The sequence below is a fragment of the Bubalus kerabau genome, chromosome 4 (assembly GCF_029407905.1).
Source record: "Bubalus kerabau isolate K-KA32 ecotype Philippines breed swamp buffalo chromosome 4, PCC_UOA_SB_1v2, whole genome shotgun sequence".
Classification (NCBI taxonomy): domain Eukaryota; kingdom Metazoa; phylum Chordata; class Mammalia; order Artiodactyla; family Bovidae; genus Bubalus; species Bubalus kerabau.
In genome coordinates this window covers 143,216,319-143,242,148 of record NC_073627.1, presented here as the reverse complement: position 1 = coordinate 143,242,148, position 25,830 = coordinate 143,216,319, and the positions used below count along the sequence as shown (strand labels likewise).

Sequence of the window (25,830 nt, the reverse complement as noted above, 5' to 3'; positions counted from 1 at the left end):
CAGCCTGCAGCTGAGGAGTGATGGATTTTGTGTGTGGAGGATGAACGGGGAGAAATGAGGTGGATGAATTTCCATTTTCAGTAAATGAAATTAACACTGCTTAATTAGTGAAGCTGACAAATAAATGACCAGGGAAGATTTAAATCCCTTACAAGTGGATCCCTGGCCTGGGCAGGCTGAGGGACCGACCAGGAGGCGGTGGGACAGAGTAGGAATGGGTGTAATATGGCCCTGGGGCTCAGGGACTGACTTTGGCCACTTTTGAGGGTGCTGTCCCTCTGAGGCTGGGCTGAAGGTCAGCTGGCTCGTCCGCCCTTCTAAGACATGACCTGCTGGGAGGTTTCCTCCCTGTCTCCTGTGTGAGAGCCAGTCAGGACACACACAGGGTCTAGGATCTGATCCACCATCCCTGCCTGACAGATCACGAGGAGTCCCCATTTCCCTGCTGTGAATGGCTTAATGGGCTGGAAAGCACCCCCTCAGTGTAGCAGGCTGACACAACTGCACCCCAGCTTTGCCCCGTGGGCCATCTCTTCCTAAACTACCTTCCTCTGCCCTCCGGTGTTCCTCCATCTGCTCTTACCTGCTGACAGCCTTTCTCCACTCAGCTGAGACACGAAGCCTGGCCCTGGGGGAACCCCAGTCTCAGCCCTGTATGCAGCCCGACATGCCCACCACCTGGTGCCCAGCAGCCACGAGGGAAGGCAGGTGTGACTGCTCTGTGCTGTTGCAGGCAATTGCCTAAGCTCTGTTCCCCACCTGCTTGTTCCCAGTCTGGCTCCAGCCAGCCGGCCTTGTGCCCAAACGCGGGCTCGGCCCCAGTCCTTCCTAGGTGCCTGCCTTCCCCTGCCCGAGTCTTATTTTACCAGGTTAGAGAGTCAACATTGGGGTATCCCAGGCAAAAAGAGTCCTGGGCTGAACTCATCGGGGTCAAGCCCAACAACAAACCCAAACTCTCACTTCGGAGTTTGTCCACATGAGGCAAAGTCTGATGATGGGAGGCAGGCATCTGGGAATTTCCAAAGATAGGGTGATGGAGGCTGGTGAGCAGCTGCTTCTCACGGCAACCCATCCGGGCATTAGGGTGCCTTTTTCCCAGCCTTGGCTTTGCTCACTTTCTTCCAAGGAGACACCCGGGTATCTGCAGCATGGGGCTCCCTGGGGGAACCTCAGGAGTGAATGCCGGAGCCCTTTGAGTCCCAGTCCAGCCTGGCTCTGCTCAGGCCTCTGCAGGGTGGTACTGAGATGTGCAAGGCTCTGAGGAATAGATGCCCAGTGGAAAGCTGGTCAACAGCTCCCATGCCAATGAGAGTAATACCACCGCCTCTGCTGGGCCCAGCTGTCTAAGAGAAGAGGTGGGGCCTCGTCTGACTCCTCCCTGTCCCCAACAGGCCCCTCTCTCTGCAGCCCTGCCGGAAAGCTAGGAAACAGAAAGACAGACAAATCAGCAACATTCGTCCTTTCTGTGCATATGGTTCCTACAGCTCAAGGGGCACATTCGCTGCTTCTCTTCCACATGTGTCTCATGATGGAGGGTACCAGGCATCAGCCTCTCCAGGTCACCAGAGGAAAAACCAAGGCTCAGAGCAGCTTTCAGCTCCAGGTCACATCACTGGGAAGTGACCCTCCAGCCAGAAGGTCTGCAACTGATAGTGGTGCTACCCAGACATGTGGGTGTGGCCGACAAAGGACAAAGAGACCCTTCGAGGGCGCACGCCTGCTCAAAAGAGGCCACTGGGCCCGTTGGAATTGAGGCCATCAATTCCTGGTGGGGGCGTCACTCTGCACCACTGCCTCTGGCTAACACTGCCCCCAAGGACAGCCTCTACATGACCCCAGCCAGCTGACATTCCACTCGGGCCCTCGGTGAAAGGAGGAGACGGGAGAGCTGAAGCAGTTTCTCCTCCCACCTGCTGGGGAGCCTCCCCACTCTCCCCACCTCTGCCCTGGGCAAAGAGCCTGGGCTGAGAGCAGCCCCAGAGAGGGGTCCACACCCACTCCTAGGAGGCCCGCTCAGCACCCGGCCCACGTCCAGGCCCAGTAGCTGCAGCAGAGGGAGGAATGTGCTAGCTCCCTGCCAGAGGGGGTGGGTGCCTCCTGCTTGGCAGCAGCCCACCCTCAGGAGTGGGGACACAAAGCGGGCATTTAGGGCATCCTCGGAGGCGGCCCAGACCATGAGACTGGGAGCAGCTCCAAGGGTTTCCTCGCTGAGAGGAATGACAAACACCCACTCCTCTTGGCCCTCGCCTCCCTCCCCCACCCCGGGCAAAGAATGGGCTGGGCGGACAGGCGGTCTGAGGGGCAGAGACCGGGAGCTTGTACGCCTGCCAGCCAGCAGCAGCTTGGAGAATGGGAAGGTTTTTCTGTTTGCAGAAGCTCATTCTCTCAGCCAGAAAGCACACTGTCAGCCTGGGGAGCTGCGGCTTGCACGAAGTCTGGGGCCCTCTCCTGTTAGGAAGGGGGAATGTCCAGTCCAGAGGGGAGGCAGGGGCTTCTGCAGGGCCCAGGAATCACGAAGGAAAGCCACACAGTTCCCACAGTGCTGCCTCCCACTGAGGGGTGAGGGAAGCTGGTGGGGAGAGAACATCCCATAAGGCAGTGGTCTCCGAGGGGACAGGGGCCAGCGATGAATGTCAAACCCTTGTCCTCCACCTGCTCCAGGGGCTGCTCTGGAAACTCTCTTCATGCAGAACCCACCATCCAGCCCCTCCCAGGTCTGGTCCAGTCCACCTTCTCATGCTTCTCAAGCCCACATCTCCAGCTTCATTCCATGCTGGTGGTTCAGAGCCTGCCCTTTCTCTTTGGGATGCCTTCCCTAGTCTCCCAACTGTCTCTAGCCTCCAGTCTCCTGCCTGCAATTCCTCCCTGTAGTGGTTGTGTCCCTGCCCTTCTCAAATTCCTTCAGTGGTTTCCCTTTGAGAGAAGGTCCAAGCTTCCTGGGATGGCTTACCAAGCCCTTTGGGGCTACCCCACCCCCCTCTACAGCCTCATTTCCTCCCGTATCTCTCCTGCATCCCGACCTTTGCTGCTGCCTCAGACGGAAGTCCTCTGCCCCTCTTTCTTCACCGTAATAACTCCTTCATTTTGGCATATTCCTTCACGCAGCACTAATTGCCAGTGTGACAGTGGGGCTTCTCCCCTAGACTGGGCAGTGTGACTAGATCTTAGTCATTTCTGTATCTTTCACACCTGGCAAAGAGTTCTGCACTGAGTAGGTACTTAGTGTTTGTTGGTTGAGTAAGCAGATGAACAAATAGCCGGATGACTTACAGGAGCCATGTCCCACTGCAAACAGATCGTTGTACTTTGGATTCCTGCAAAAGAAATAAGAACCCATCAGCCTAGGAAATGGACATGGTTTGCCCATGGACACAAGCCCTCCTATGTACACTGGTGCCTTAACTGCACTGCAGACAGACACTGTTGACCTTAGAGACCTAGGGAGGTTCCATAAGAATCCCAGTCTCACTTTTTCCCATAATGCTACGTGTCACCTTCAAGGTGGTTGAGCTTGGGTAGGAGCTGCTTGCTTTTGGCTTGGTACCCAGCAGGTGCTCAGGCACTCCAGGTTTTCTGCAATGCCTCTACTCACCAGCAGAGGGCGGTGACGGCCAGGCGCTTCGCTTTGTCATTTTGGAACTTCCAAAGAGGCAGCAGGGTACCCTCCTGGTCCCGATACTCGTCAGCAGCATCCTCATAGTACTTAAAATCTTAAACACACACAGACTGAGTCAGCCCTGGACTACTGTTTTCTGTCTGTACCTCTTTGGCCAAAACAATTAACCTCTTTGTGTGTCCGAGTGGGAATAGTAAGAATACCTACCTCAAAGGACTACTGTGAGGATTCATTGCTAATACATGCAAAGTACTTAGAAAAATACCTGGCACAGAGTAAGCTCTCTGTAATGTTGTTGTTACTGTTATCGTTGTTTTTGGAGGTAAATGACACTAAAGTGGCTATGTCCCTGAGGATAAAATTCCAGGTTTCCCCATCTTCATATTCACTGCCAAGCTCACCACAGTGAAGCTGCCTGGCTCCCTCATGGGTGCTCTGAACTCAAGTTCATCTCCTGCCCTAAACTCTCTCTACCTCTTGTTTCCTTTAACTTAGGCAGAAGCCGCATCCATCTTTCTACTTGTCTATACCAGAAATTTTGGTAATCCTTCACTGATCTCTTTTCATCATTCCTCATATTTTCCTTCTGATTATCTTTTTAATCCATTCACTTCTCTCCAGCTCCATAGCCACAGTCTAGGTTCAGTCCCCAACAGCCATCACCCAGACTACGACACCACCCTCCCAGCTGGTCTCCCTACCTCCAGACATTCCTCCTCCAGTCCACGTTCCGCAGAGCCATGAGAGGGAGAACAAATAAACCAGCTCCCTACTGCCCTGAAAACCCCTTGGTGACCCCCCTGGCACAGGGGCTTCCTGATTGAACCAAGGCTCCAACCCACTACCATGTCACCTCCAGCCAGCTGTTCACATACTCTCTACATCAAAGTGTCGAAAATGCTCTGCTCCTCCTGGAAACTCCCACTCCCTCTAGATCCAGATCAAGCTCCTCCTCCTCTGTGAGGCCTTCACTTTGTTGCTGAACAGACAGAGTTCACCTCCTCCTCTGCCCCACCCCTGCCTCTGGTCTGCTGAAACATGGGCCACACACTGTTGCCTCTCTGTGTCCTTTTGCCTGTCTCCCCCAGCCCACAGCTCTAGGGGAACAGGAAGCACAGTGTTATCATCTCTGGACCCGCAGTGCCTAGCACAGGGCCAGCCACAGAGCAGGCACCCGGTGATTGTTCAAAGAAGGCAACAAAATATATCAACAAAAGGGAAACAGTTCTCAGTCTTCTTTCCAACCAAGGGTGCCCCAGAAGAAAATGACCCTCTCATCCACCATGGTCAAGAACAAGCCCAGGCACAGCCCCAGCCTCTCTCCCAATGTCCCACACTTTGATGTTTGGGGACTTACACCAAATCCTCAAAAATGGCTCAGAACAAAAAAAGATTTGAGTGGTCAGAGGCGTGAGCCTTGATCACATCAGAAATCCCTGAGCTCGGACTGTCTTTGAAAAGACTTCATTTCAGAGAGATTAATTGGTAACACTTCTGTTTTCACTTCTCCTTCACAAATACACTTTCCCAAAGGGAAAAGTGTATGCAATTAAAAAAAAATCAAAGTTCAATGCATTTTTATGTGCCTGTGTTCTTATAAATGAAAAAGGTTCACCAAGGCCAATTTCTCCATGGATATTAATCATGTTTGCAGCCCTTCAGTGGGCTGCTTGCAGAGGCTGGGTTTCAGGAAGCCAAGCTGTGTGAGTGACAAATTCATTCACAGCTGCCGTGTACTTTTGACAGCTCTGAAAAGCACTCAAGGTCGTTTTCCAGCCTGAATGATAACAAGGGGGCTTGTTTAGGCGGCTGGTCTTGGCAGCCCTGGTTTCTCTGTCCCATGGGTGAGCAATGAGCATCAAGTCACGGAGAAGAGCCCTGGGCTGTCAGCAGAGGAGATCAGCCAGCAGTGGGGAACTGCCAACTCCGGGGAGGCAGCCGCTCCAAATAAATGCACAACCTCTCAGGGAAATACAAGCCACTTGGGAATGTGCTGTTCATGCCATGGGAAGGATTCCGTTTCCCTGGCTCTGTCAAAGACGCCAGAATTTCCCAGGCCCCCAGGATTTAAGCATTTCTGGATCAATCTCTTGCTTCACCACATCACTAATTAATCACTCGCATAGACCTATTGAGTGTTTATTTGAAATGTCTCTTCCAGATCAGTGACTCTGTGGTCTCGTGCCGAAGCGCTTAGGTTCTGGATCCGGGGGACCTGTCTTCGAGTCCCGACTGTGTCCCTCACACCTCAGGCTAGCTGTGGTTTGGAACAAGTGGCAACCTTTCAGCCTGAATGTCTCATCCATAAAATGGAGGTCGTAGTGGTATTCACCTGACAGGGTGGCTGTCAGGATGAAATAAAATAATGTGTGTAAATGGCACAGCCCAACACCTGGTAGGCCGTTCCCAGGGAGGGCTGCTGCTTGTTTTTTCACTGTTATAACTGCTCCTTTTTCTCCACTGCTGAAAATGCATTCTCAGTAAGGTGTAGAGAGGCCCACTCGACCCACACCTGAACCTCATCCTCGCCTCTGCCCCATCTTCCGCCTCGTCATACCCTCCCACCTCCTCAGCCCTGCTGTCCTCAGGCTGTTCCTGCCTAGTGGAAGCTTTGAACTCTGCAGAGAAAGCTCTGGTTCCCTGTGCGATATTCAAGGCCCTTTCTTAACTGGCTCCAACCATCTCTCCAGCCTGTATTCTCCCCGCTTTCCAAGAGAGCCCCCGTCAGGGACAATGAGCCTGCTGTCCCTCGTCTCCAGAGTCCTTTCCATTCATTTTCACTACTGAGTGAGTCACTGCTTGTGCTGTCCCCTGCCCGAACATCTGCCCTCCGCTAATCTCCCACTCAGATGCCGCTTATCCCTGGGCATCCAGCTCAGTCCTCCCTGAAGCCTTCCGTGACCGTGGCCGCTGCTCACTTCCTCCTCCTCCGTTCTCGAGGAGACCAGAGCAGTCTCTGTCTGCAGTCTAGCACTTAGACTGTCCCTAAGCTGGGCAGAGCAGAGAACAGAACACGGAATTAGGAGGCTTAAGACCCAGGTTTGGGTGCCCTTGGCCTTGGCTTCCTCGTGTGTGAAGAAGGGATAAAATCTCTGCTCCACTGCCTCCCACGATTGCGGGGAAGATGATATTAATAACTAGCGTGCTGGTGTCTTTATGCACCATTGTCAGATCACATCACTACACTCACTTTTTCTTATGCCATGGTTCCTGTTTGAACTGTGTAAGTCTTATTTCCCTAGTGACATACAGAGGAGGGAGGGGTTATTTTTCTCCTCTTTCCCCTGTAGGACCCAGCATGGGACACTCAAATACTCACTTTGTATGAGCGATTTTTAATAAAGTAGTAATAGCAGTTGCTGGCACTTTAAATCTTACCCTGAGCAACATCATCATATGTGTTTTGGTTGACCATCCGCTCCACGATTTTAGCTGCTTGGGTCACTTTGGTGATGTCATCACTCTGTGGAGATACAGGGGCCACCGGTCCTCATAAGCCACCATTCTGGAAGGTCTCGCCCTGAGCTATAGCCCTGACTTGCAATTGGTTCAGCAAAGCCTCTCTGACCCCGCCCACCCCAGATAGCTCTGTAAAGGTTTTCCTCACCACCCTCTTCCAGGAATGCCCAGCTCACAAGTGGCATGAGGAGTCTGCATTGCCATAGTTGGCCCCTAGGTAAAGCCTGCCTCCTGCTCTTTCATCCTGAGTTTATTCTGGAGATGGCTCATCTCTAAGCACAAGACAGGGCCCTGAGGAGAGCCCAGAAGGGGTACTGGAGGGGAGAGCAGACAGGGCCGGGAGGAGGCTTCTCTGGTGGGGACAGAGGTTTCAGCAGCCTGAGCAACAACAAGGACTCCCGTTAAAGGTCCCAGAAATCTTGTGGTCCAACTTATTCAGTCAAAAGTTGAGGGGTATGTAAAATAGATAGCCAATGGAAATTTGCTGTATGACTCAGGGAATTGGAACTGGGGCTCTGTAACAATCTAGAGGGGTAGGAAAGGGTGGAAAGTGGGAGGGAGGTTCAAGAGGGAGGGGCGTGTATACACCTATGGCTAATTCATGTTGATGTATGGCAGAAATCAAAGCAATATGGTAAAGCAATTATCCTTCAATTAAAAACAAATTTTAAAAAAAAGTTGAGGGGAAGGTCCAGGGAGGGGAAAGAGACATGTCTCTACTATAAGGAGTATGAGACAGAACTGACTTCTAACTCAAGGCCCTGCCCATGGCCAAAGACAAAGCAGGAAGTTTCATATCAGGGGAAAATGACTCAATTTGAACAAAAAAACAAGTTCATTATCATGTGAAATTCCATAAATCCTCAATGGAACACCACTACAGCAGGTTGAGAGAGGAGTGAAGAGTTTGGGGCTGGCAAGACAGGTCCAACATGTCTAGGGCAGGTGGCAGGAATGAACCAGTGGAGTGGACAGCCCTCCAAGGGGGCCCCAGAGGGCCACGGCTCTCTGGGACACGCTTTCCCAGGACTGCCAGCATTGCGCAGAGGTTAAGAGAATGGGTTCTGGGGCCACCCAGGTCTGCATTCCCCACACACACAGATTAGGAGCCCAATGGCAACCTTAGGTACATGAAGGTCTCTGTGACTTAGAGTACTCCTGCCATAGAGGGATGGATGATGCCTTCTGAGTCATAGGGTCATTGTAGGGCCCTAATACATGTAGGACGTGTAATAATCACCGTGGTGTTATTCACCCAGGGCCCAGTGGTAACAGTGATGGTGCTGTCAGAGGGAACATGCAGCCTGGTGTAGGGGGGACTGACAAAGTCACACATGGGGGCTGCCCTTTGAGACTCTTTGATCAGTTTTCAAAACTGACTCCAGAACATTCACCAAGGACATTCACGGGAGTCTTATAATCATAAGCCTCAGAGCTCACCTGGAACCAGCTACTCCCCCTACCCTCTGACCCAAAGCAAGAATCTGTCCCCCTCAGCAGCTTCCTGGCAAGTGTTTCTCCCCATGCCAGGTGGTGTTTTGTGTGGTCAGACAGCCTGTTAACTGAAACCTACTTCCCTGAGTTCTATGGTCCCCATGGTTATCCCCATGGTCCTAACTCTGTCCTCCAGCCACAGAAAGGTGTGTGTGCCGGGGGACAGCTCCTCTGATGTGGGAGGACAGGACCTCTTTCCTCAAGTCAGTACTCCCTCAGGTGGCCCTGCCCAGCTCCATCAGCCTTGGTGGCCTCTTAACAGTCAACACCTATCAACCAGGATCAAGCAAGGACTATCTTGGGGGCTGTGCATACATCATCTTGGGTTCTCAAGACAAGCTTGCAAATCAGGTGTCATTAGGCTGTTTCCTTGGGTTGGTAAAGAATCCACCTGCCAATGCAGGAGACACAGGTTTGACCCCTGGGTCAAGAAGATGCCCTGGAAAAGGAAATCGCAACCCTCTCCAGTACTCTTGCCTGAAAAATCCCATGGACAGAGGAGCCTGGTGGGCTACAATCCACGGAGTTGCAAAGAGTCAGACACGACTTAGCAACTAAACCACCACCACAGATGAGAGAACAAGTTTTTAAAATTTTCAGCTTGGTGACAAAGTCAGGATGTAAACTCAAACCTATGGACTCCAGGGCCCATGCTCTGAGCCCCACACAAAGAGCCATCCCTCCCCAGATGACCAGCCTGGTCCTGGGAGACTCAGGGCTCCAGATGTGCTCTGAGGAGAGAGTGTGGTTTGGGAAACTATGCTACTGGAGCAGATGTGGATCTTTATTGGTTCTGACTGAACTTGTGACCTCTGAGCCCTTTCCCCCATTCCTGTCCTAATTGTTCAGATCAGAAAAGCTTGCTTTCATTTCTGTACATTCACCCAAATCATTAATGAGACAGAAACCTGAGGTCTAAAACTGCAGACCTTCCTCAGGGTATCATGAAGTTACTCTGCTTTCTCCTCTCCCATACTTTTGAGCTTTATACCAACCTAATCAGATCCAGGTCTCTGAGAAAGCGGTATGACTTTGTTCACATGCTGAGCCTCAGCAAAGGGGAAGGCAACTCTTACCTCCACTCTGGTCTACAGACAGCCTGTCCTAGTACTTACAATCCACAGTTAGAAATCAGTTCCCTTGGGGGAAGGCTGAATAGAATACTAAAGCATTATTTTTAATTAATTTATTTTTATTTGCAGGATAATTGCTTTATAATAATGTGTTGGTTTCTGCCATACATCAATATGAATCAGCCATAGGTGTATATATGTCCCCTCCTTGAACCTCCCTCCCACTCATGGAAGCATATACAGTACATATATTAAATAGATAGCCAGTGGGAATTTGCTGTATGACTCAGGAAACTCAAACTTGTGCTCTGTGACAACCTGGAATACTAAAGTGTTAACTGGCTATGTTATACCCCCAGTATCCTGCTTTACTGCATTTCTTGGTCCAGAGGGCTGGAATCTGCCTACATCACAGCTTTTCGTGTTAACCAAGCTAGAAGAACCTGGTGTGGTCCTGCATCCCTGAGGGTGTTAGACACCAATTCTGGTAGGGTTGAGACCTAAGGACAATTTTCAGCCTTAATCAAAGGGATCTTTCTTTTACTTCATGGGTCCTGGTGACTGCAGTTAAGGTTTCTTTAACCATGCTCCCAGTAGAGAGCCAAACCCTGATGAATCTTCAAGTGAATCTTGACCCAGGCCAGTAGCCCCCCTGAAGCCCCTAAACTCTAGAGAACAGTGCAGGGGAAGTTAAGGGTCTGGACAAGACAAATGCAGGGCCAGGACTTAGCTTTCACCTCAGGGTCCCAATACCAGCACAGTCCTGATCACCAAGTGCTTGCTCTGATTACATGAAACTCAACTGTACAGCTCCTATTAAGTCAGGGCCTGGAACCCTCAAACCTCTCCTAAAATGTGACTTTATCCTGGGCGTGGAATTGAGTGGAAGTGGGCATACTTCAGAGAAAGGGAGAGTGTGATCTGGTTTCGATTCCAGGGTGGAGCAGAACTACTTCCCTGAGAGCTGTTGGGAGCTCTCCAAGGTGCTGAACATGACCTTAGCCTTCTGTGGAACTTGTCCTTCCTGCCCAATTGCAGATCAGACTCATCCTGATCTCCATACTGGGACCCTGGCTCCTGACCCAGCTCTCTCTCTATTGAAGGGATACACATGGCCCCTCAGCATCTCCCTGTGGTGACCATCCCTGCAGTGACTTTTCACTGTAACTTCCATGATGAACCCCAACCTATGCTGGCTACACACACAGTGAGCTCCCAACCATGACCTCTACTATGACTCCTGCATAGCTTCATTGCAAATTGAACCCAGGGTGGTCACTCATTGGCCTGGACTCTCTGGTACCTGTGATTAGCTCTGACTTGCCTCCTGGACCTGAAGAATTGAGTGCAAGTAAACCCAAGGACTGAAGCCCAAAAAGCAAATCTCCCTCTCAAACCTCATGAGCTTTTGCCCAAGGAGGTGGAGCCTTATCCTCACATGCCGCTCTGTCCTGGGAAGCCTCCCCAGCTCTCCCAAGGTGCATATCAGGCAATGGCACCCCACTCCAGTACTTTTGCCTGGAGAATCCCATGGATGGAGGAGCCTGGTAGGCTGCAGTCCATGGGGTCGCTAAGAGTTGGACACGACTGAGCAACTTCGCTTTCACTTTTCACTTTCATGCATTGGAGAAGGAAATGGCAACCCACTCCAGTGTTCTTGCCTGGGGAATCCCAGGGACGGGGGAGCCTGGTGGCTGCCATCTATGGGGTCACACAGAGTCGGACATGACTGAAGTGACTTAGCATAGCATAGCATAGCATGTCTCCTGCTGTCCCCTAGCCCGACAATTCTGAATTCCTGCTAGCCTCCAGACCTATAATTGTTGGGGGGGAGGGGGAGGAATGTGTGGAATGCCAGAGGCAGTTATAGCTCTCCTCACACTTTCCTACAAGGAAAGGGCTGTTCATAAGTATCACTAGCATGGCCCCCTGCCCTTAAGTGTCTGTGAAGTCCTACCAGACAGCCAGGCTTCTTTCTACCTAGGAGCCAAGACCCCACTTAGTCATTCTCTGTGACAGAGCCATGGGAGCCCTCGCCAAACCTGGGACTCCATAGATGTCATCTTCCTCATGGCCATTTTCCCCATCTTTTTAGCCACTGGGGTCTTTGTCTTCTCCTTCTCTTTAGTCTTTTCCTGCTTCTCGAGCTCTTCCATGTAGGCATCATAGATCTCCCACTAGGCAAAGGCAAGATGAGAAGGATCATCTCAGGGCACAATCTTCACCTGACCAGCTCTTCAGCCTTTAGGGCTTGAGGAGGTGATCCTAAACCCAGTCACGCTTTTTCCCCCCTGGAGCTGTGCTGGTTCTGCAGCTCTGTGGCAAGCCATGGAATCTGGGTTCTGATCTGCAGGATGGGGTTTGTTAAAGTTGTCAAGAACAAGGCCTACTTCAAGAGATACCAAGTGAAATTCAGAAGAAGGTGAGAGGGCAAAACTGACTACTATGCTCGTAAACGATTGGTAATCCAAGATAAAAATAAGTACAACACACCTAAATACAGAATGATTATTCATGTAACGAACAGAGATATCATTTGTCAGATTGCTTATGCCCGTATAGAAGGAGATATGATAGTTTGTGCAGCTTATGCTCACGAACTCCCAAAATATGGTGTCAAGGTTGGCCTGACAAATTATGCTGCGGCATATTGTACTGGCCTGCTGCTGGCCCACAGGCTTCTTAATAGGTTTGGTATGGACAAAATTTATGAAGGGCAAGTCGAGGTGACTGGAGATGAATACAATGTGGAAAGCATCGATGGTCAACCTGGTGCCTTCACCTGTTACCTGGATGCAGGACTTGCCAGAACTACTACCGGGAATAAAGTTTTTGGGGCCCTAAAGGGAGCTGTCGATGGAGGCTTGTCTATCCCTCACAGTACCAAACAGTTCCCTGGTTATGATTCAGAAAGCAAAGAATTCAGTGCTGAGGTACACCGAAAGCACATCATGGGGCAAAACATTGCAGATTACATGCGCTACCTGATTGAAGAAGATGAAGATGCTTACAAGAAACAATTCTCTCAGTACATAAAGAACAACGTAACTCCAGACATGGAGGAGATGTATAAGAAAGCTCATGCTGCAATACGAGAGAATCCAGTGTATGAGAAGAAGCCTAAGAAAGAAGTTAAAAAGAAGAGGTGGAACTGTCCCAAAATGTCACTTGCCCAGGAGAAAGATCATGTAGCTCAGAAGAAGGCAAGCTTCCTTAGAGCTCAGGAACAAGCTGCTGAGAGTTAAACCAAACCACAATTTTCTATCAAGATTTTTCAGATAAGACAATAATAAACTTATTGAACAAGAAAAAAAAAAATAAACCCAGTCACATGCCTTCATAGCAACCTCTACTTGGCCCACTGCAATTATGCATTCAGTGACACTCACTGCTAATGGTCAGCTCTAGGACAGGAATGAAGGGACTCTCAGGACACCCATGAAAGCTGGTCTTTCCACCCTGCAACCCAGGGGCTTGGTTATCAGCTGGAGATCAGTATCATTCCAGCCTACCACCTCCGCTTGGCAGAACAAATGGGCAGTGATCAGCTAGATCACCTTTTTCTTAGTGATTTATGAGACTCTGAACTAGGTAATTTAAAAAATGACCCCCTACTATAGAGATGGGATAAACAGGCTGTCTACAGCCCTGATCATACCTTCTCAGCATAAAGAGATAAACAAAAGTAAGGGAATTCCTGCTAACTGGATCTGACAGCAAGAGAAGCCCAAGGATAGTAGCAGAGGAAGCCACATGGATCAGGGGCTGGGCAAATGCCCCAGGTAGCTCTGTGTGCTCCCCAGAGCTGAGTAGTCACTGCCACCTGCAGGCCAGAGAGGCAATCCGCCCTTTAATAATTCCCCCAGGGGCCGGTCCTGCACACTGCACTGTACTTCTGTTATCTCACTCAGAGCCCTCCAGCAACCCTGTGAAGCTGCCTGTCATCCTCATTTGATAAATAAAGAAACTGAGGCATGAAGAGTGACATGGTTTGCCTAGGATCTTACAGTGTGAGCAGCAGAGTTGGGGACTGACCCCAGGTTATCTAGCACCATATCTAGCACCATATCCTGCCCAAATCAGTGTGGTTATCCCATAGGACTGGAGGGGGAAGGAGGGTCTGCAGGAACACTGAAGGCTGCTGGAAGGGCAGGGTCAGAGTGCTAACACTGCAGAGTCAGCTGTGAGGTGCCACGGGCTGCAGAGAGTCCTGGGGAATGTACATTCTCCCCAGTCTTGGAGGAACTTCTAGAAACCATACCTGTGTCCCCCTTGGACAGTCTTATCCTGGGCTGTTTCTAAGCCCTCTGAGTAGAGACCTACTGTCTCATGTGTCTGGAGTTCAGAGACTGGACAAGGAGCCAGGAAGTGGGTGGATGAGGAGGGCAGACTTCCAGAGGAATCTATGAGCACACCAGTCTTCCTTGTTGTTGAGGGAGCAAAACAAGGATATGGTACGGGGGTGGGGTGGGGAGTGATGGCTTTTAGACTGGTCCAGGGTCTCACCTGGTTGGCTGTGGCTGAAAAGTTTGTCCTAGGAGGAGGCTCCATCTGACATTCTCGGTCCTAGAGAACAATGACAACAGGTGACCCACAGAAAGCCCTTAACTCCTCTTTCCCCAGTGGTATAGCCACATGAGAAGCATTTGCTTGGAGCTGAGGGAGGGGTGGGACACAGCACTGGGGAAGTAAAGAGTGGCCTGGGCAAAGGACAAACTGATGCAGTGAAAGCCTAGACTTTTTTATGCAAGCCTCCTTCAGAAGAAGCCTAAACTAGAAAGTAGGGCCACTGAAGCCAAACTATGACAGTTTCAATCAAAAAGAACTCCAAGTGGGGGATGGACAGATCTACAAGAAGTCAGGCCTTGGCCAGCCTCCGGATGCTCTGGTCAACCTCTGGCAAGACATTGGCGAGGCACCTCCGCCCCCACCACCATCGTGTCTCACCCAGATTGCTCAGTGTCAGCACAGGGACTACAGAGGGTGGTTAGGAGTGGCAAAAACCCACCCTGCAAATATTTTCTCCCATGCAGTAGGTTATCTTTTCGTTTCATCAATGGTTTTCTTTGCTGTGCAAAAACATTTAAGTTTACCTAGGTCCCATTTGTTTCTTTTTGCTTTTATTTCCTTTGTAAATATCTGCCCTCCTCCCAGATTGACTTGTGTAGAACGCTGCCTTATATATGTGAGTCTCTCACCTGAAACCCTGACAGGTGCTTTCAGCCCATACTCAGGTTCCTCCATATTTATGAGCCAGGGAAATACCAGCCAGTCTATCAAAGAGACCATCAGCTTCAGTCAAACTGGCTCCTAGTCTTATCTCCCCGGCACACTCTCATCTCCTCTATCTTCCCCAAACTCTGACCTCAGCTTTGAGGCCCAATTCATGTTTCAGTCTCTTGATAGAGGAATCCAGCTTCCTTGTTACTCCCTCTGAACTCCTGCCTGGATGACTCATAGGGGCATGAACACATGCTCCCAGCTCTCCTTGGAGAGTGAAACGGTTCCATCTGCCCCGTCACCTGCCAGGCTGAGGGCTGCAGGGGTTGGGGTCAGGCCTGCTTCTTCCCCACTATGGACAGTGTGGAGCTTCGAGGCAAAGGGGCTGGGTGGGGGGTTGCTTTACCCGGAGAGGGTTATTGAAGGTCTGTGAGGCCCTCTCACTGAAGTTGAACTTGTTGGTGAGCTTTCGCTCCTTGGGCTGCTTAGGAGTCATCAGTTCTTCTTCAGCCACTTTGTCAGATGCCTGGGAGGAAAAGAACAGGCCCACAGGACCAGGACTGAGCTGTGAGAAGAAGGTGGTGTGGGGTGGGGAGTGGGGAGAAGTCGTGTCCTGGGGTAGGATGGGAATGTGAGGGAAGGATGATGCCAGAGGTCTTGGCAATGTGGCCTCTTCACTTCTCACCTTCAGTCCCCACCCCCCGAGTGTCCTTAAAGCCTCCAGCCAAAGCTGGAGCCATAAGGGGTGGGCAAATGCATGCTCAGTCGTGTCTGACTCTTTGTGACCCCACGGACTGAAGCCTGCCAGGCTCCTCTGTCCATGGGATTTTCCAGGCAAGAATACTGGAGTAGGTTGCCATTTCCTCCTCCAGGGAAGGGGTGGGATGGACAGTAATATTATACTGCACCTCAACTATAGGCACATCTGTTTGACTCCCAGCTTCAACTTCCTTGGGCTCTTCTTCTTCTTCCAGGATTTCTGTTTCTGAAATCATCATCTTGGCGGACTCCTGAGAACCTTGGTGGGATACTGCCGTTGAGCCCAAAGTCCCACACACTCCCCTATCCCCTGGCAGGGCAAGGCCTTCTTGGTTTCTGTCTTTCAGACCTCGCCTGCCCCAGGGTTCTCCCAGACCTCTCCAGGAGAGCCAGCTGTTCGACTTTATGAAAGGAGAGGCTCTGCAGTGTTCTGGCTTAGCCACCTCCTCCCTACAGTGACCAGAGAAAGGGGACCGGGCTCTGGGCTGCAGCCTCAGGCTGACCCGGGGGCTTACTGGCTGCTAACTCATCACGGTGGTGCTGCCGCCGCCCTTCATCCGAGTCTTTGGGGATCAGGTTCCCGACCTGGGTGAAGTGAACTGCCAGCTGGTCCACAAAGCCAATGAGCTTGTATGTGCCTTCCTGGGAAGAAAGGGGCTGCATCAGACCAGGGATCCCCAAAGGGCTGGCATCAAAAATTAGCCTGCCTTCACTCAAAAGGCCTGAGACGGTCCATCTGTTAACAGAATTATCACTTACTAAATTCTCAGTTAACCTGAAGTTTTCACTGCATTCCAGTTTCAAGAAGAGAAAACAAATGAAGTTGTGGTTGTTTTTAAGTTCTCGTTAAGACTTTTTTTGCTTTTCTTTTTAAATTTTATTGAAGTATAGCTGTTGTATTGGGTTGGCCAAAAAGTTTGTTTGGATTTTTTCATAACACCTCACAGAAAAATCCCAACAAACTTTTGGCCAACCCAATACAATATTATATAAGTTACAGGTGTGCAATATAATGATTCACAATTTTAAAGGTTATATTCCAATTTTTGTTGTTGTCTGATAATAGTTATTATAAAATATTGGCTATATTCCTGTGTTGTACAGTATATCCTTGTAGCTTATTTTATATTTAGTACCTAATAGTTTGTACCTCTTACACCCCTGCTCCTATACTACCCTCCCGCCTTCCCTCTCCCCACTAGAAACTACTAGGTTTGTTCTCTATATCTGTGAGTTTGCTTCTTTTTGTTAATTTGTTAGTTCATTGTGTTTTTTAGATTCCACATATAAGTGATATCATACAGTATTTGTCTTCCTCTGAGTTATTTCACTTAGCATAATACCCTCCAAGTCCATCCATGTTGCTGCTAATGGCAAAATTTTATTTTTATGAGTAGTTTTCCATTGTATATATATATACACCACATCTTTATCCATTCATCTGTTGATGGACACATAGATTACTTACGTATCTTAGTAATTATAAATAGTGCTGCTAGGAACGTTGGGACGCATGTATCTTTTTGAAGTAGTGTTTTTGTTTTTCTCAGATATATACCCAGAGTGGAACTGCTGGGTCGCATAGTAGTTCTTTTTTTAGTTTTTTTTTTTTCAGAAACCTCTGTGTTGTTTTCCATAGTGTCTGCATCAATTTACATTCCCATCAACGGTGTATGCATCCTCACCAGCATTTGTTATCTGTGGTCTTTTGATGATAGCCTTTCTGACAGGTGTGAGGTGATACCTCACTGTGGTTTAGATTTGCATTGCCCTGATGATGAGTGATGGTGAGTACCCTTTCATGTGTATGCTGGCCATCTGCATGTCCTCTTTGGAAAGATGTCTAATCAGGTCTTCTGCCCATCAGTTTGGATTTTTTTTTTTATGTTGAGTTATATGAACTATTTGTATATTTTGAAAGTTAACTCCTTATCATTTGCAAATATTTTCTCCCATTTAGTAGACTGTCTTTTTGTTTTATCAACAGTTATCTTTGCTGTGCAAAGGTAATCATTTAATTAGGTAACTGTTTAATTAAGTCCCATTTGTTTCTTTTTGCTTTTATTTCCTTTGCTTTAAGAAACAGATCCAAAAATGTTGCTACAGTTTATGTCAAAGAGTGTTCTGCCTATGCTTTCCTCTAGGAGTTTTATAGTTTCCAGTCTTACATTTAGGTCTTTAATCCATTTTAAGTTTATTTTTGTATATGGTGTTTGAGAATGGTCTAATTTCATTATTTTACATGTGCTGTCAAAGACATATTTTAAAATATATTCTTCCAACTCTGAGTGGCTCTGAATTGACCTGTCACTGACTCCTTCATCCATGTCAAGAGATTCTATCTTGCCTGCCTTACCAGAACTCAGAGAGGTCACACATAGTCATCAAACACACCTGACCTGGCCTTTTCTCCACTCTATTTAGTGGATGCCAGGGCTGGATAGATCCTCAGAGACACCAAGTCCCCCATCCCTTAAGAGGATCACAAAAATCTAGAAAAGATTGGGGCTTGCGTGGCACTTGTCAAGTCACATGGCAAACGAGAAACATGGCTACTATTAAAGCACAAGAAACCTTGTTCATTCCTTCATCAACAAATAATTTTTGTATAGACACAATGTGCCAAGTATTTTCTAGGTTCTAGAGATACAAAGCTTAGCAAAAGCAGATATGATCCCTGCTTTTATAAAGCTTATAGTCTGGTTCCTCTAGGCTACCTCCTTAGTGATCAGCATCCTAGCCCTAAAGTTTGAGAGCAGGGGTTCACTTCTTTTTTTATTTTATTTTATTCATTTTTGGCTGTGCTGGGTCTTCGTTCCTGTGTGGGGGCTTTCTCTAGTTGTGGCGAGCAGGGGCTATTCTCTAGTTCATGGGTTTCTTGTGTGGTGCATGGATGCCTTCTCTTACTGTGGAGCAGGGGCTGTAGGATCATGGGCTTCAGTAGTTGTGGCTCGTGGGCTCTAGAACATGGGCTCAGTACTTATGTCACATGGGCTTAGTTGCTCTGAGGTACATGCGATCGTCCTGGAATTGAATTTGTGTCTCCTGCATTGGCAGGCAGATTCTTAACCACTGGACCACGAGGGAAGTCCCCAGCCCTTTCCAAGTCATACAGAAAATTATTACCTTTGTATGGCACACTGAGATAAACTCACCACAGAGGAAACCAACCCATGGCTGGTACCAGGCCCACTTGTCCCTGGAGAACAGAAAGAATCACTATTTCTGTACACAGAATGGGACACTCTGCCTTTAAAAGTCACCATAAAGCTCTTCCTCTCTCAGTAACACAGATGGATGGGGAGATGGGACAGTGCAGTACTTAAGAGCATGGTCTGTGGATGTGGGCAGAATTGGATCCAAATCTTGATTCTCCTCCCTATTACCTGCATGATCTTAGGCTTAGCCACTCTAAGCCTTAATTTCTTCATCTGCAAAATGAGAATGAGTAGTTTGCAGGATAGTTAAGTACTGAAAATAATGAAAGCAATCTATCAGGCACTCAAAACAGAGCGCCTGACGCATAGTAAGTGCTCAGTAAAAATACTAGCTATTATTTTGACAATGGAGATGTCCATGAGAATAAATTATCCATATAGTTGTCATTTGAGATGTCACCTTCATCCTGTCCCCAGTAGTGACTAGGACCTTCCTCTTCAATTAGGGATGGAATTCAGATTCCATTGCTTCTGTGCAAGGAGGAGAGGCATGCTTAGATCTGAACACTCTGCCTCCCCAGGCCAGCACTTCAAGGGAAAGTAATAGCTTTGGAGACCTAAAACTCTTCGATCTCAGGGAAGGACTTGGAGGCCAGCTCTGTGGGAGGAATGCCAGGCAGGCCTGGGAGGCTGTTAGAAGGTTGGAGGAGGTGAGCCTGCTTGGGAGCCCATGGCTACCCAGCTGGCAGCTGACTCACGGGAATCTTTTCTAATAACTGGGCTTCCAAGAGGGCAAGAGAGGTACATTGACACCAATCCTCTGCCTGTAGCATGCCTCCCACTGAGTCCCAAAGAGATCCTCTTTCAGAGGTCAAAAGAACAGGAGCTCATAGAGCGCGCTGCACTCCAGCATAAACTCAGGGATATGAGGCAGCTTCTCTCTGCCACCTACCCCCTGCCCCTTAACGGGCTGCCTGAGGGACACCATGAGCACAACTCACGAGTGGGACCTCTCAAGAACTACACCTGAATTTGTCCCAACCTCTTTGTGGAGGCGGTGCTTACTCAATCTTGAATAAAAAGCAGTGTGCTCACAAAGAGATTCACAAAAACTGGTACATGAACGTTCATAGCAGCATTGTTCATAATAGCTAAGAAGCAGAAACAATCCAAATGTTGATCAATTGATGGACATTAAATTGAGTAAATGAAATATATAGTCATACGATTGAATATTATTTGGCAATAAAAAGAAATAAAGCACCGGGACATATTACAGCATGGATGAACCTTGAAAACAGTATGCTAAGTGAAAGAAGTCAGTCACAAACAATAACATATTATTTGATTTCTCTTGTATGAAATGCCCAGAAGAGGCAAATCTCTAAAGCTGAAAAAGGGATTAGTGGTTGCCTAAGGCTGGAAGAAATGGAAAACTAGGGAGTGGCAACTAAGAGGTATGGGGTTTCTTTGGGGGAAAATGAAAACATTCTAGAATTGCTTGTGGTGATAGCTGCATAATCTGTAAATATACAAAAAGCCACTGTATTGTACACTTTTAAATAGGTTATTCTATAGTATGTAAAAATTACATCTCAATAAAACTGTTTTTAAAAAAGAGAAAGAAACTGCTCAGAGTGTGCTGTCTCCAAAGAAAAGGACAGGAGAAGGAGGTTTCATTTCTATTGTATATTCATTGCTCTTTCAAATCTTCTGAAGCAAACAACAACAACAAAAAATCTTTGGAAGCTAGTACCATGGGTTTCTAGATTTCTTTTATATATTCAAAACTCTGTATCTGTACGTGTGTATGTATACATACCATTTTTTTAAAGAAGCGGTGTAATGTTGCTTTCGAGTCAATCAAACTAGATCAAATTCTGCTTTGAATCCTGGCTATGTGACTTTTATAATTTGTTTTATCTATTTACCCTTGGTTTCCATAAAATGAAGATAAAAATTGTTCCTATAGCAAAAAAACCCTGAGGATTAATGAGATATCCTATGTAAAAGTTCTAATATAGGACCTGACACTGCCACACTGGCTTCTGGAGACCCAATGATTGATGTTAGCGACTAACACATTACATACATTGGAAAAGTCCTTTTCCTACCAAAGTATTCACTTCAGGATTCTTGAAAAGAGTGGCTCTGCAGGGCACTTAAGACGATGTAATTAGTGAGACTGAAGGAAGATTTGTAAAGAAATTTCAAAAATCTCTAGAAAACTCCATGTAAAATCTCAGGGTTTCAGCCAGTGAACCCACTTTAAAGGTGATTTCTGCAAGAACTGAGAGCCAGGACTTCCCTGGTGGTCTAATGGTTAAGAATGTGCCTGCCAATGCAGGGTACATAGGTTTGACCCCTTGTCCAGGAAGACTCCACATGCTCCACATGCTGTGGAGCAACTAAGCCAGTGAGCCGCAACTACTGAGCCCATGCGCCATAATTACTGAAGCCTTTGCCCTAGATCCTGTGCTCTGCAACAAAAGAAGCCACTGCAATGAGAAGCCCTCACACCGCAACTGGAGAGTAGTTCTCCCTTGCTGCAACTAGAGAAAGCCTGTGCACAGCAACAAAGACCCGGCACAGCCAAAAATAAATTAAATTTTTTAAAAAAGAGCTGAGGGGCTTTTGCAACATAGCAAGTCACCAAGCCCAGGAGCACCCAGAGGCCTCTACCCCAGAGAGGATGACTTACTTTGAAGCTGTACCTGACGATGTTCTGGGGTGCATGTGGGTTGTTGGCCGTCAGAATCCGGGTGAACTCCTCCTTCAGCTCCTGAGGAGAGAAACACCAAGAGGGTCAAATGTAGAGGCCCCCACCCCCTCTGAAGATACCCTGGGATGTAAGCAGACATCTGGCAACCTAGGTTCTGCGCGGAGTCCATCTCCAAGGCTGGAGGCGGTGGAAGGGGTGGGAGGAAGATGCTGCTCACTTACCGCATCAGTCAAGTCCAGTTGGTCAGGGGGTTTAACTGTGGCTTTGGACTGCACCCATTCATCTGTCCCTTCCCCTACTTCAGTCCCTGAGTCTTCATCCTGGACAAAAACCGCACATGAGAAACAAGAGCCTTACCTGCTTAGACAAGCAAGCAGCACTGTAGGAAGCCCTTTCATTCACCATCCTCCCAGAAGCCAAGCTCTGCCCCAAGACATCGAACACAAAGCATACAACAGAGCGCTCACGCGAGGGTCCAAAGGAACTGCTCAGACCGGAGTTCTCATTGCCTGGAAGATCATGGCCCCCTCAGACCTAGGGGTCTGGGTTTAGCTGGAATACTGTGCTGGGTCTTTGGCCCCGGGAGCAAGACCAGAACCGGCTCCTTCTTATTGCTTCCCATGCAGCCTGGAAGCTAATGCCAGGACCAGCTGTGCAAAGGCCTCCAGCCATTCTTTAAGCTACTTCAACTCTCATTCACATTTTACCTTCTAGTTTGCCACCTTAAGGTTATTGTTACAGTAAAACTCCCTGTACTTTGTAACTTGAAGCCTCATAGTCCTATCAAAGCCTTGAAGCAAAAAAAAAAAAAACAAAAAAAAACTAGAAGTTTTCCCCTTCCCTGATAGACAGTTAAATACCTTGCCACAGTGGCCCATGACATATTAAAAAATATTCACCCTCACTAGCAATCAAAGACATGGAAAATAAAACAATGCAATTTTTTCATTATTAAACTGGTGAAGGGCGGTGACTGCTTTCCCATGAGAAAACACAGAGGCTCTCCTTCATCCCTGTCCAGAAGAGGAGACACGAGAAGAAGCACCTGGTGCAGAGCACCAGTTCCTACTTCATGGATGTGAAATGCCCAGGAATCTATAAAATCACCTCTGTCTTAGCCAACACTCACAAACAGTAGTTTCGTGTGTTGCTCTACTGTCCTCAGCCAGCCTACAGGAGGAACTGCAAAGCTTACAGAAGGATGCTCCTACAGACAGAGCCAGCCCTAAAAGCACCCTGAATCCAGAGGGATGGGAAACCATCCTAACCAGTACATTTTGAACACAAAAAACAAGCAAGCAAGCAAAACAAAATGAAACCAAAAAAACTGTTTAAAACTAAAACCAAAGAAAACCAAACAGACAAAACCAATATCCAGTGTTGGTGAGGCTGTGGGAAAATGGGCACTTGTAAATTAGTACAACCTTTCTAAAGAGCAATTTGGAAATATTGATCAAAAGCCTAAAAAGTATTGAGTTGGCCAAAATGTTTGTTTGGGCTTTTCCATAAGATATTAAGGAAAAACTTGAACTATCTTTTTGGCCAACATATTATTTGCACTCTTTGTACCAAATTTCTATGTTATAGGGATTTATATTAAGAAAAAAAAAATAAGGGTAGGCCCAAAGATTTAAATGCATGAATGTTTGTTGGAGGGTTGATCATAATAGTGAAAAAGAGGAAATATTTAAATGTCCAACAATGGTTGAACAAAATGATGGAATGGCCTTAATGAACATAAGGTAAAAGAGTGTGCATTAATTGAAAATGATTCTGTGAAAGTATATTTACTGACAATGGAAAGTACTCTAAATAGTACGTAAAAAGCAGATTGTAAAAGAACATGCAGTTGGACTCCATTTAAAAATAAATACATGTAATTTTTATATGTGCATAGAAATATCTGGGAAGATATAGCATCACATGTTAACTAAGCGGTTTCCCGGAGTGATAGGTTTAAGGGTGATTTTAACGTTCTTTTTGCTTTTCTTTAAAAAGTTACAACTAATGATTTCAACAGCTTTTTGCTGAAAAACTGCATGGTCTCAGCACTTACTCTCTTCCTGGCTCCTCTGCCCATGCTGATGCTCTGAAAAAAAGAACAGAAACAGAAGATTAGTCATAAGTGACTCTCCATAGGAATATCAGAAAGAGAATTAGAGGGGGGCTTCTGCCCAAGGACCTCAAAGACAAGCGACAGTGAGCTTCCTCAAATCTCACAGACAGTCTTCTCATTGGCAACAGGTGCCCAGCCAAGGAGGCCCTATATCTGAGGCAACCTGATTCCAGCATCAGTGAGACTGATCCCTGAAGAGCAACTGGGTAACTTACTGCCTGGCATTTCTTATCTGCAATTAGCTCAACAAACATTTTAAAAAATCATATACTAAGTGCTCATCTGTGCCAAGCATTAAGGGGATTCTGAGGGCATATTATATTTATAAACAGTTGTTTATGATGAAGGTTTGGGTACTCTGCTTTGTACACTGCTGTCTCAGAATATAGCAGGTGTTCAAAACACTTACTGAATATATGAATGAATGCCATCAAACCCCTTAGTAATCATGACCCCAGGAAAATGTTTCTCCTCTTGAAGCCTGTTTTCTCATCTACTGTAAGATGCATAAGATTGGATATGATGATCTTCCAGTTCTAGCATGCTAAAATTTTATGTTCCCAAGAGTAGCATGCTTTTTAAAAAAAGTATCTATTTATTTATTTTTGCCTGTGCTGGGTCTTCGCTGCCGCATGTGGGCTTGTTCTAGTTGGAGAGCACGTGATTTGGTGCACACAGGCTTCAGTAATTGTGGCACACAGGCTCAGTAATCGGGGCACACAGGTTTAGTTGCCATGTGGCATGTGGGATCTTCACAGACCAGGAATCAGATTCATGTCCTTTGCACTGGCAGGCAGATTCTTAACCACTGAACCACCAGCGAAGTCCCAAGAGTAGCATGCTAGATTCAACTAGATAAACATTTGTTGAGCATCTACTCACGAGTCAAGGACTAACCTAAACAGTGAGACAAAGATGAAGAGAGATGAGGTCCCTATCCCTGTTCGCTCAGGGTCCATGGAGGACAGAAGCATGTGATTAGTGCTCATTATTTACTCACTGATTCACTCAGCATGTTCTCTTGAAAGTCTGCTCTATGCCAGCAGTAGAGACACGTGCCCAGGGTGCTCATGCATGGAAACACCAACCCAGCCTGGGTGCAAAAGAAAGCCTCACTGAGGTGGCTATTTCTCAGCTCAATATCAAAAGACAAGTATGGGTTATCCAAGTGGAGAAAATGTTCTTCAGAAAGGCTGTCCAGAAGAGGAAAACAGCATGTGAAATGGCAAGAGCAGAACAATAACAGAAACTATAAAATGCTCCACCAAAGAAATAAAACAAAACCCTGCAGTATAGACACTGAACAAATAGTTGTTTCAGGTGATGGAGCAAGAAGGAGATCAGTGGAGACTGGAGATGTGTGTGGGGTGGGGGAGTGTTAAGCTTGGAAGAAGCAGGTCTAGGCCTTGAAGGAGGGGGCAAGGCAGTCGAGAAACCAAAGGGCACATGTTGGTGAAGGCCTGGCACACCAGGCAGAGACCTCGGCTCCCAGCTCTCGCTGACCACCTGAGTGATCTTAGAGGAGGTCTCTGGGTCCTGGTTTCCCAATGCAAAGTGAGGGGGTTAGACCGGAAGGACTCTCACAACTCTTCCATGGCAGGGGCTGTGGAGAGGCTTTGATGGTGGATGGGGAGGGGATTCCAGAGGGTGAGAAGGGCATGTCCTGGCTTAGGCAGGGATTGTTGCTAGGAGGACAGCAGCCGGATTCAGATTTCTGCCAGGCCGCCTAGGTTTCCAGGGATGGGAACCCTCCTCTGAGGCTAAGCCGCATGAGCCAGAAAGCGGCTTTCCTTTGAAGAGCCTCTGATCCCTAAGGTAATGAAATGGAATCACCACAGTGTCCAGCAGTTTTCTGGCCCACAACAGAGCACTGAAGGGCCAGCCCCACTCCAGGCTGCCAGCCCTAAATAGGAAACGAGATCCAGTTACCATTGCCCCCCGTAAATATGTCTGTAAAACATTTATCTGGCAATAAAAGAACTGACAAGGCAATTTGAGTGTAATTGTTTTTGGCAGTTGGAAATATTTCAATTAACACACTGTAAAAGCCACACTATAATAAATGCAAAACAGGCCAATGAAATCAGCTACAGCCCTGACTTCCCAAGCATGACAAAGGAGATTGAATGTCAGGCTGCCACCTTGGGCTCTTGGTCTTTCAGAAGAAGAAGTCTGAGGCAGACAAGCCTGAATTCCTGAAAGGTTTCTGAGGG

The 25,830-nt window shown here is 47.7% G+C and overlaps 2 protein-coding genes and 1 pseudogene across 2 annotated transcripts in view; 1 reads left to right on the top strand and 2 right to left on the bottom strand.

The window, feature by feature from the left end:
* The window catches only part of LOC129650997 (dynein axonemal intermediate chain 1-like), a 35,880-nt gene extending 24,082 nt beyond the window's left edge, over nucleotides 1–11,798 (bottom strand). The window contains exons 1-8 of the mRNA XM_055579744.1: nucleotides 11,685–11,798; nucleotides 6,995–7,079; nucleotides 3,593–3,710; nucleotides 3,271–3,314; nucleotides 2,117–2,277; nucleotides 1,995–2,044; nucleotides 1,319–1,420; nucleotides 584–678 (exon numbers count right to left, since the gene is read on the bottom strand). Coding sequence (XP_055435719.1) covers nucleotides 584–678; nucleotides 1,319–1,420; nucleotides 1,995–2,044; nucleotides 2,117–2,277; nucleotides 3,271–3,314; nucleotides 3,593–3,710; nucleotides 6,995–7,079; nucleotides 11,685–11,798 — 769 coding nt within the window. The remainder of the gene's footprint in view (nucleotides 1–583; nucleotides 679–1,318; nucleotides 1,421–1,994; nucleotides 2,045–2,116; nucleotides 2,278–3,270; nucleotides 3,315–3,592; nucleotides 3,711–6,994; nucleotides 7,080–11,684) is intronic.
* A 198-nt stretch (nucleotides 11,799–11,996) lies between these two features.
* Nucleotides 11,997–12,902, top strand: LOC129650425 (60S ribosomal protein L5-like; annotated as a pseudogene).
* Nucleotides 12,903–13,040: 138 nt separating this feature from the next.
* LOC129650996 (dynein axonemal intermediate chain 1-like) lies at nucleotides 13,041–24,689 on the bottom strand. Its single transcript, XM_055579743.1, has 9 exons — nucleotides 24,618–24,689; nucleotides 23,558–23,590; nucleotides 21,723–21,821; nucleotides 21,481–21,561; nucleotides 16,137–16,263; nucleotides 15,771–15,880; nucleotides 15,269–15,388; nucleotides 14,149–14,208; nucleotides 13,041–13,046 (listed from the first exon to the last, which is right to left on the bottom strand). The coding sequence occupies exons 1-9, from the start codon at nucleotides 24,687–24,689 to the stop codon at nucleotides 13,041–13,043; spliced, it is 708 nt and encodes a 235-aa protein (XP_055435718.1).
* Between the last annotated feature and the right edge of the window lie 1,141 nt (nucleotides 24,690–25,830).

Excerpts from the sequence above, each read along its gene's own strand:
- LOC129650996 (XM_055579743.1), bottom strand. The coding sequence starts at position 24,689 with ATGAGCACCCTGGGCACGTGTCTCTACTGCTGGCATAGAGCAGACTTT. Across the intron at positions 21,822-23,557 it reads GCAGAGGAGCCAGGAAGAGA|GATGAAGACTCAGGGACTGA; the intron begins GTAAGTGCTGAG and ends GTTTTTGTCCAG. Across the intron at positions 14,209-15,268 it reads CCTTCAATAACCCTCTCCGG|GACCGAGAATGTCAGATGGA; the intron begins GTAAAGCAACCC and ends ATTGTTCTCTAG.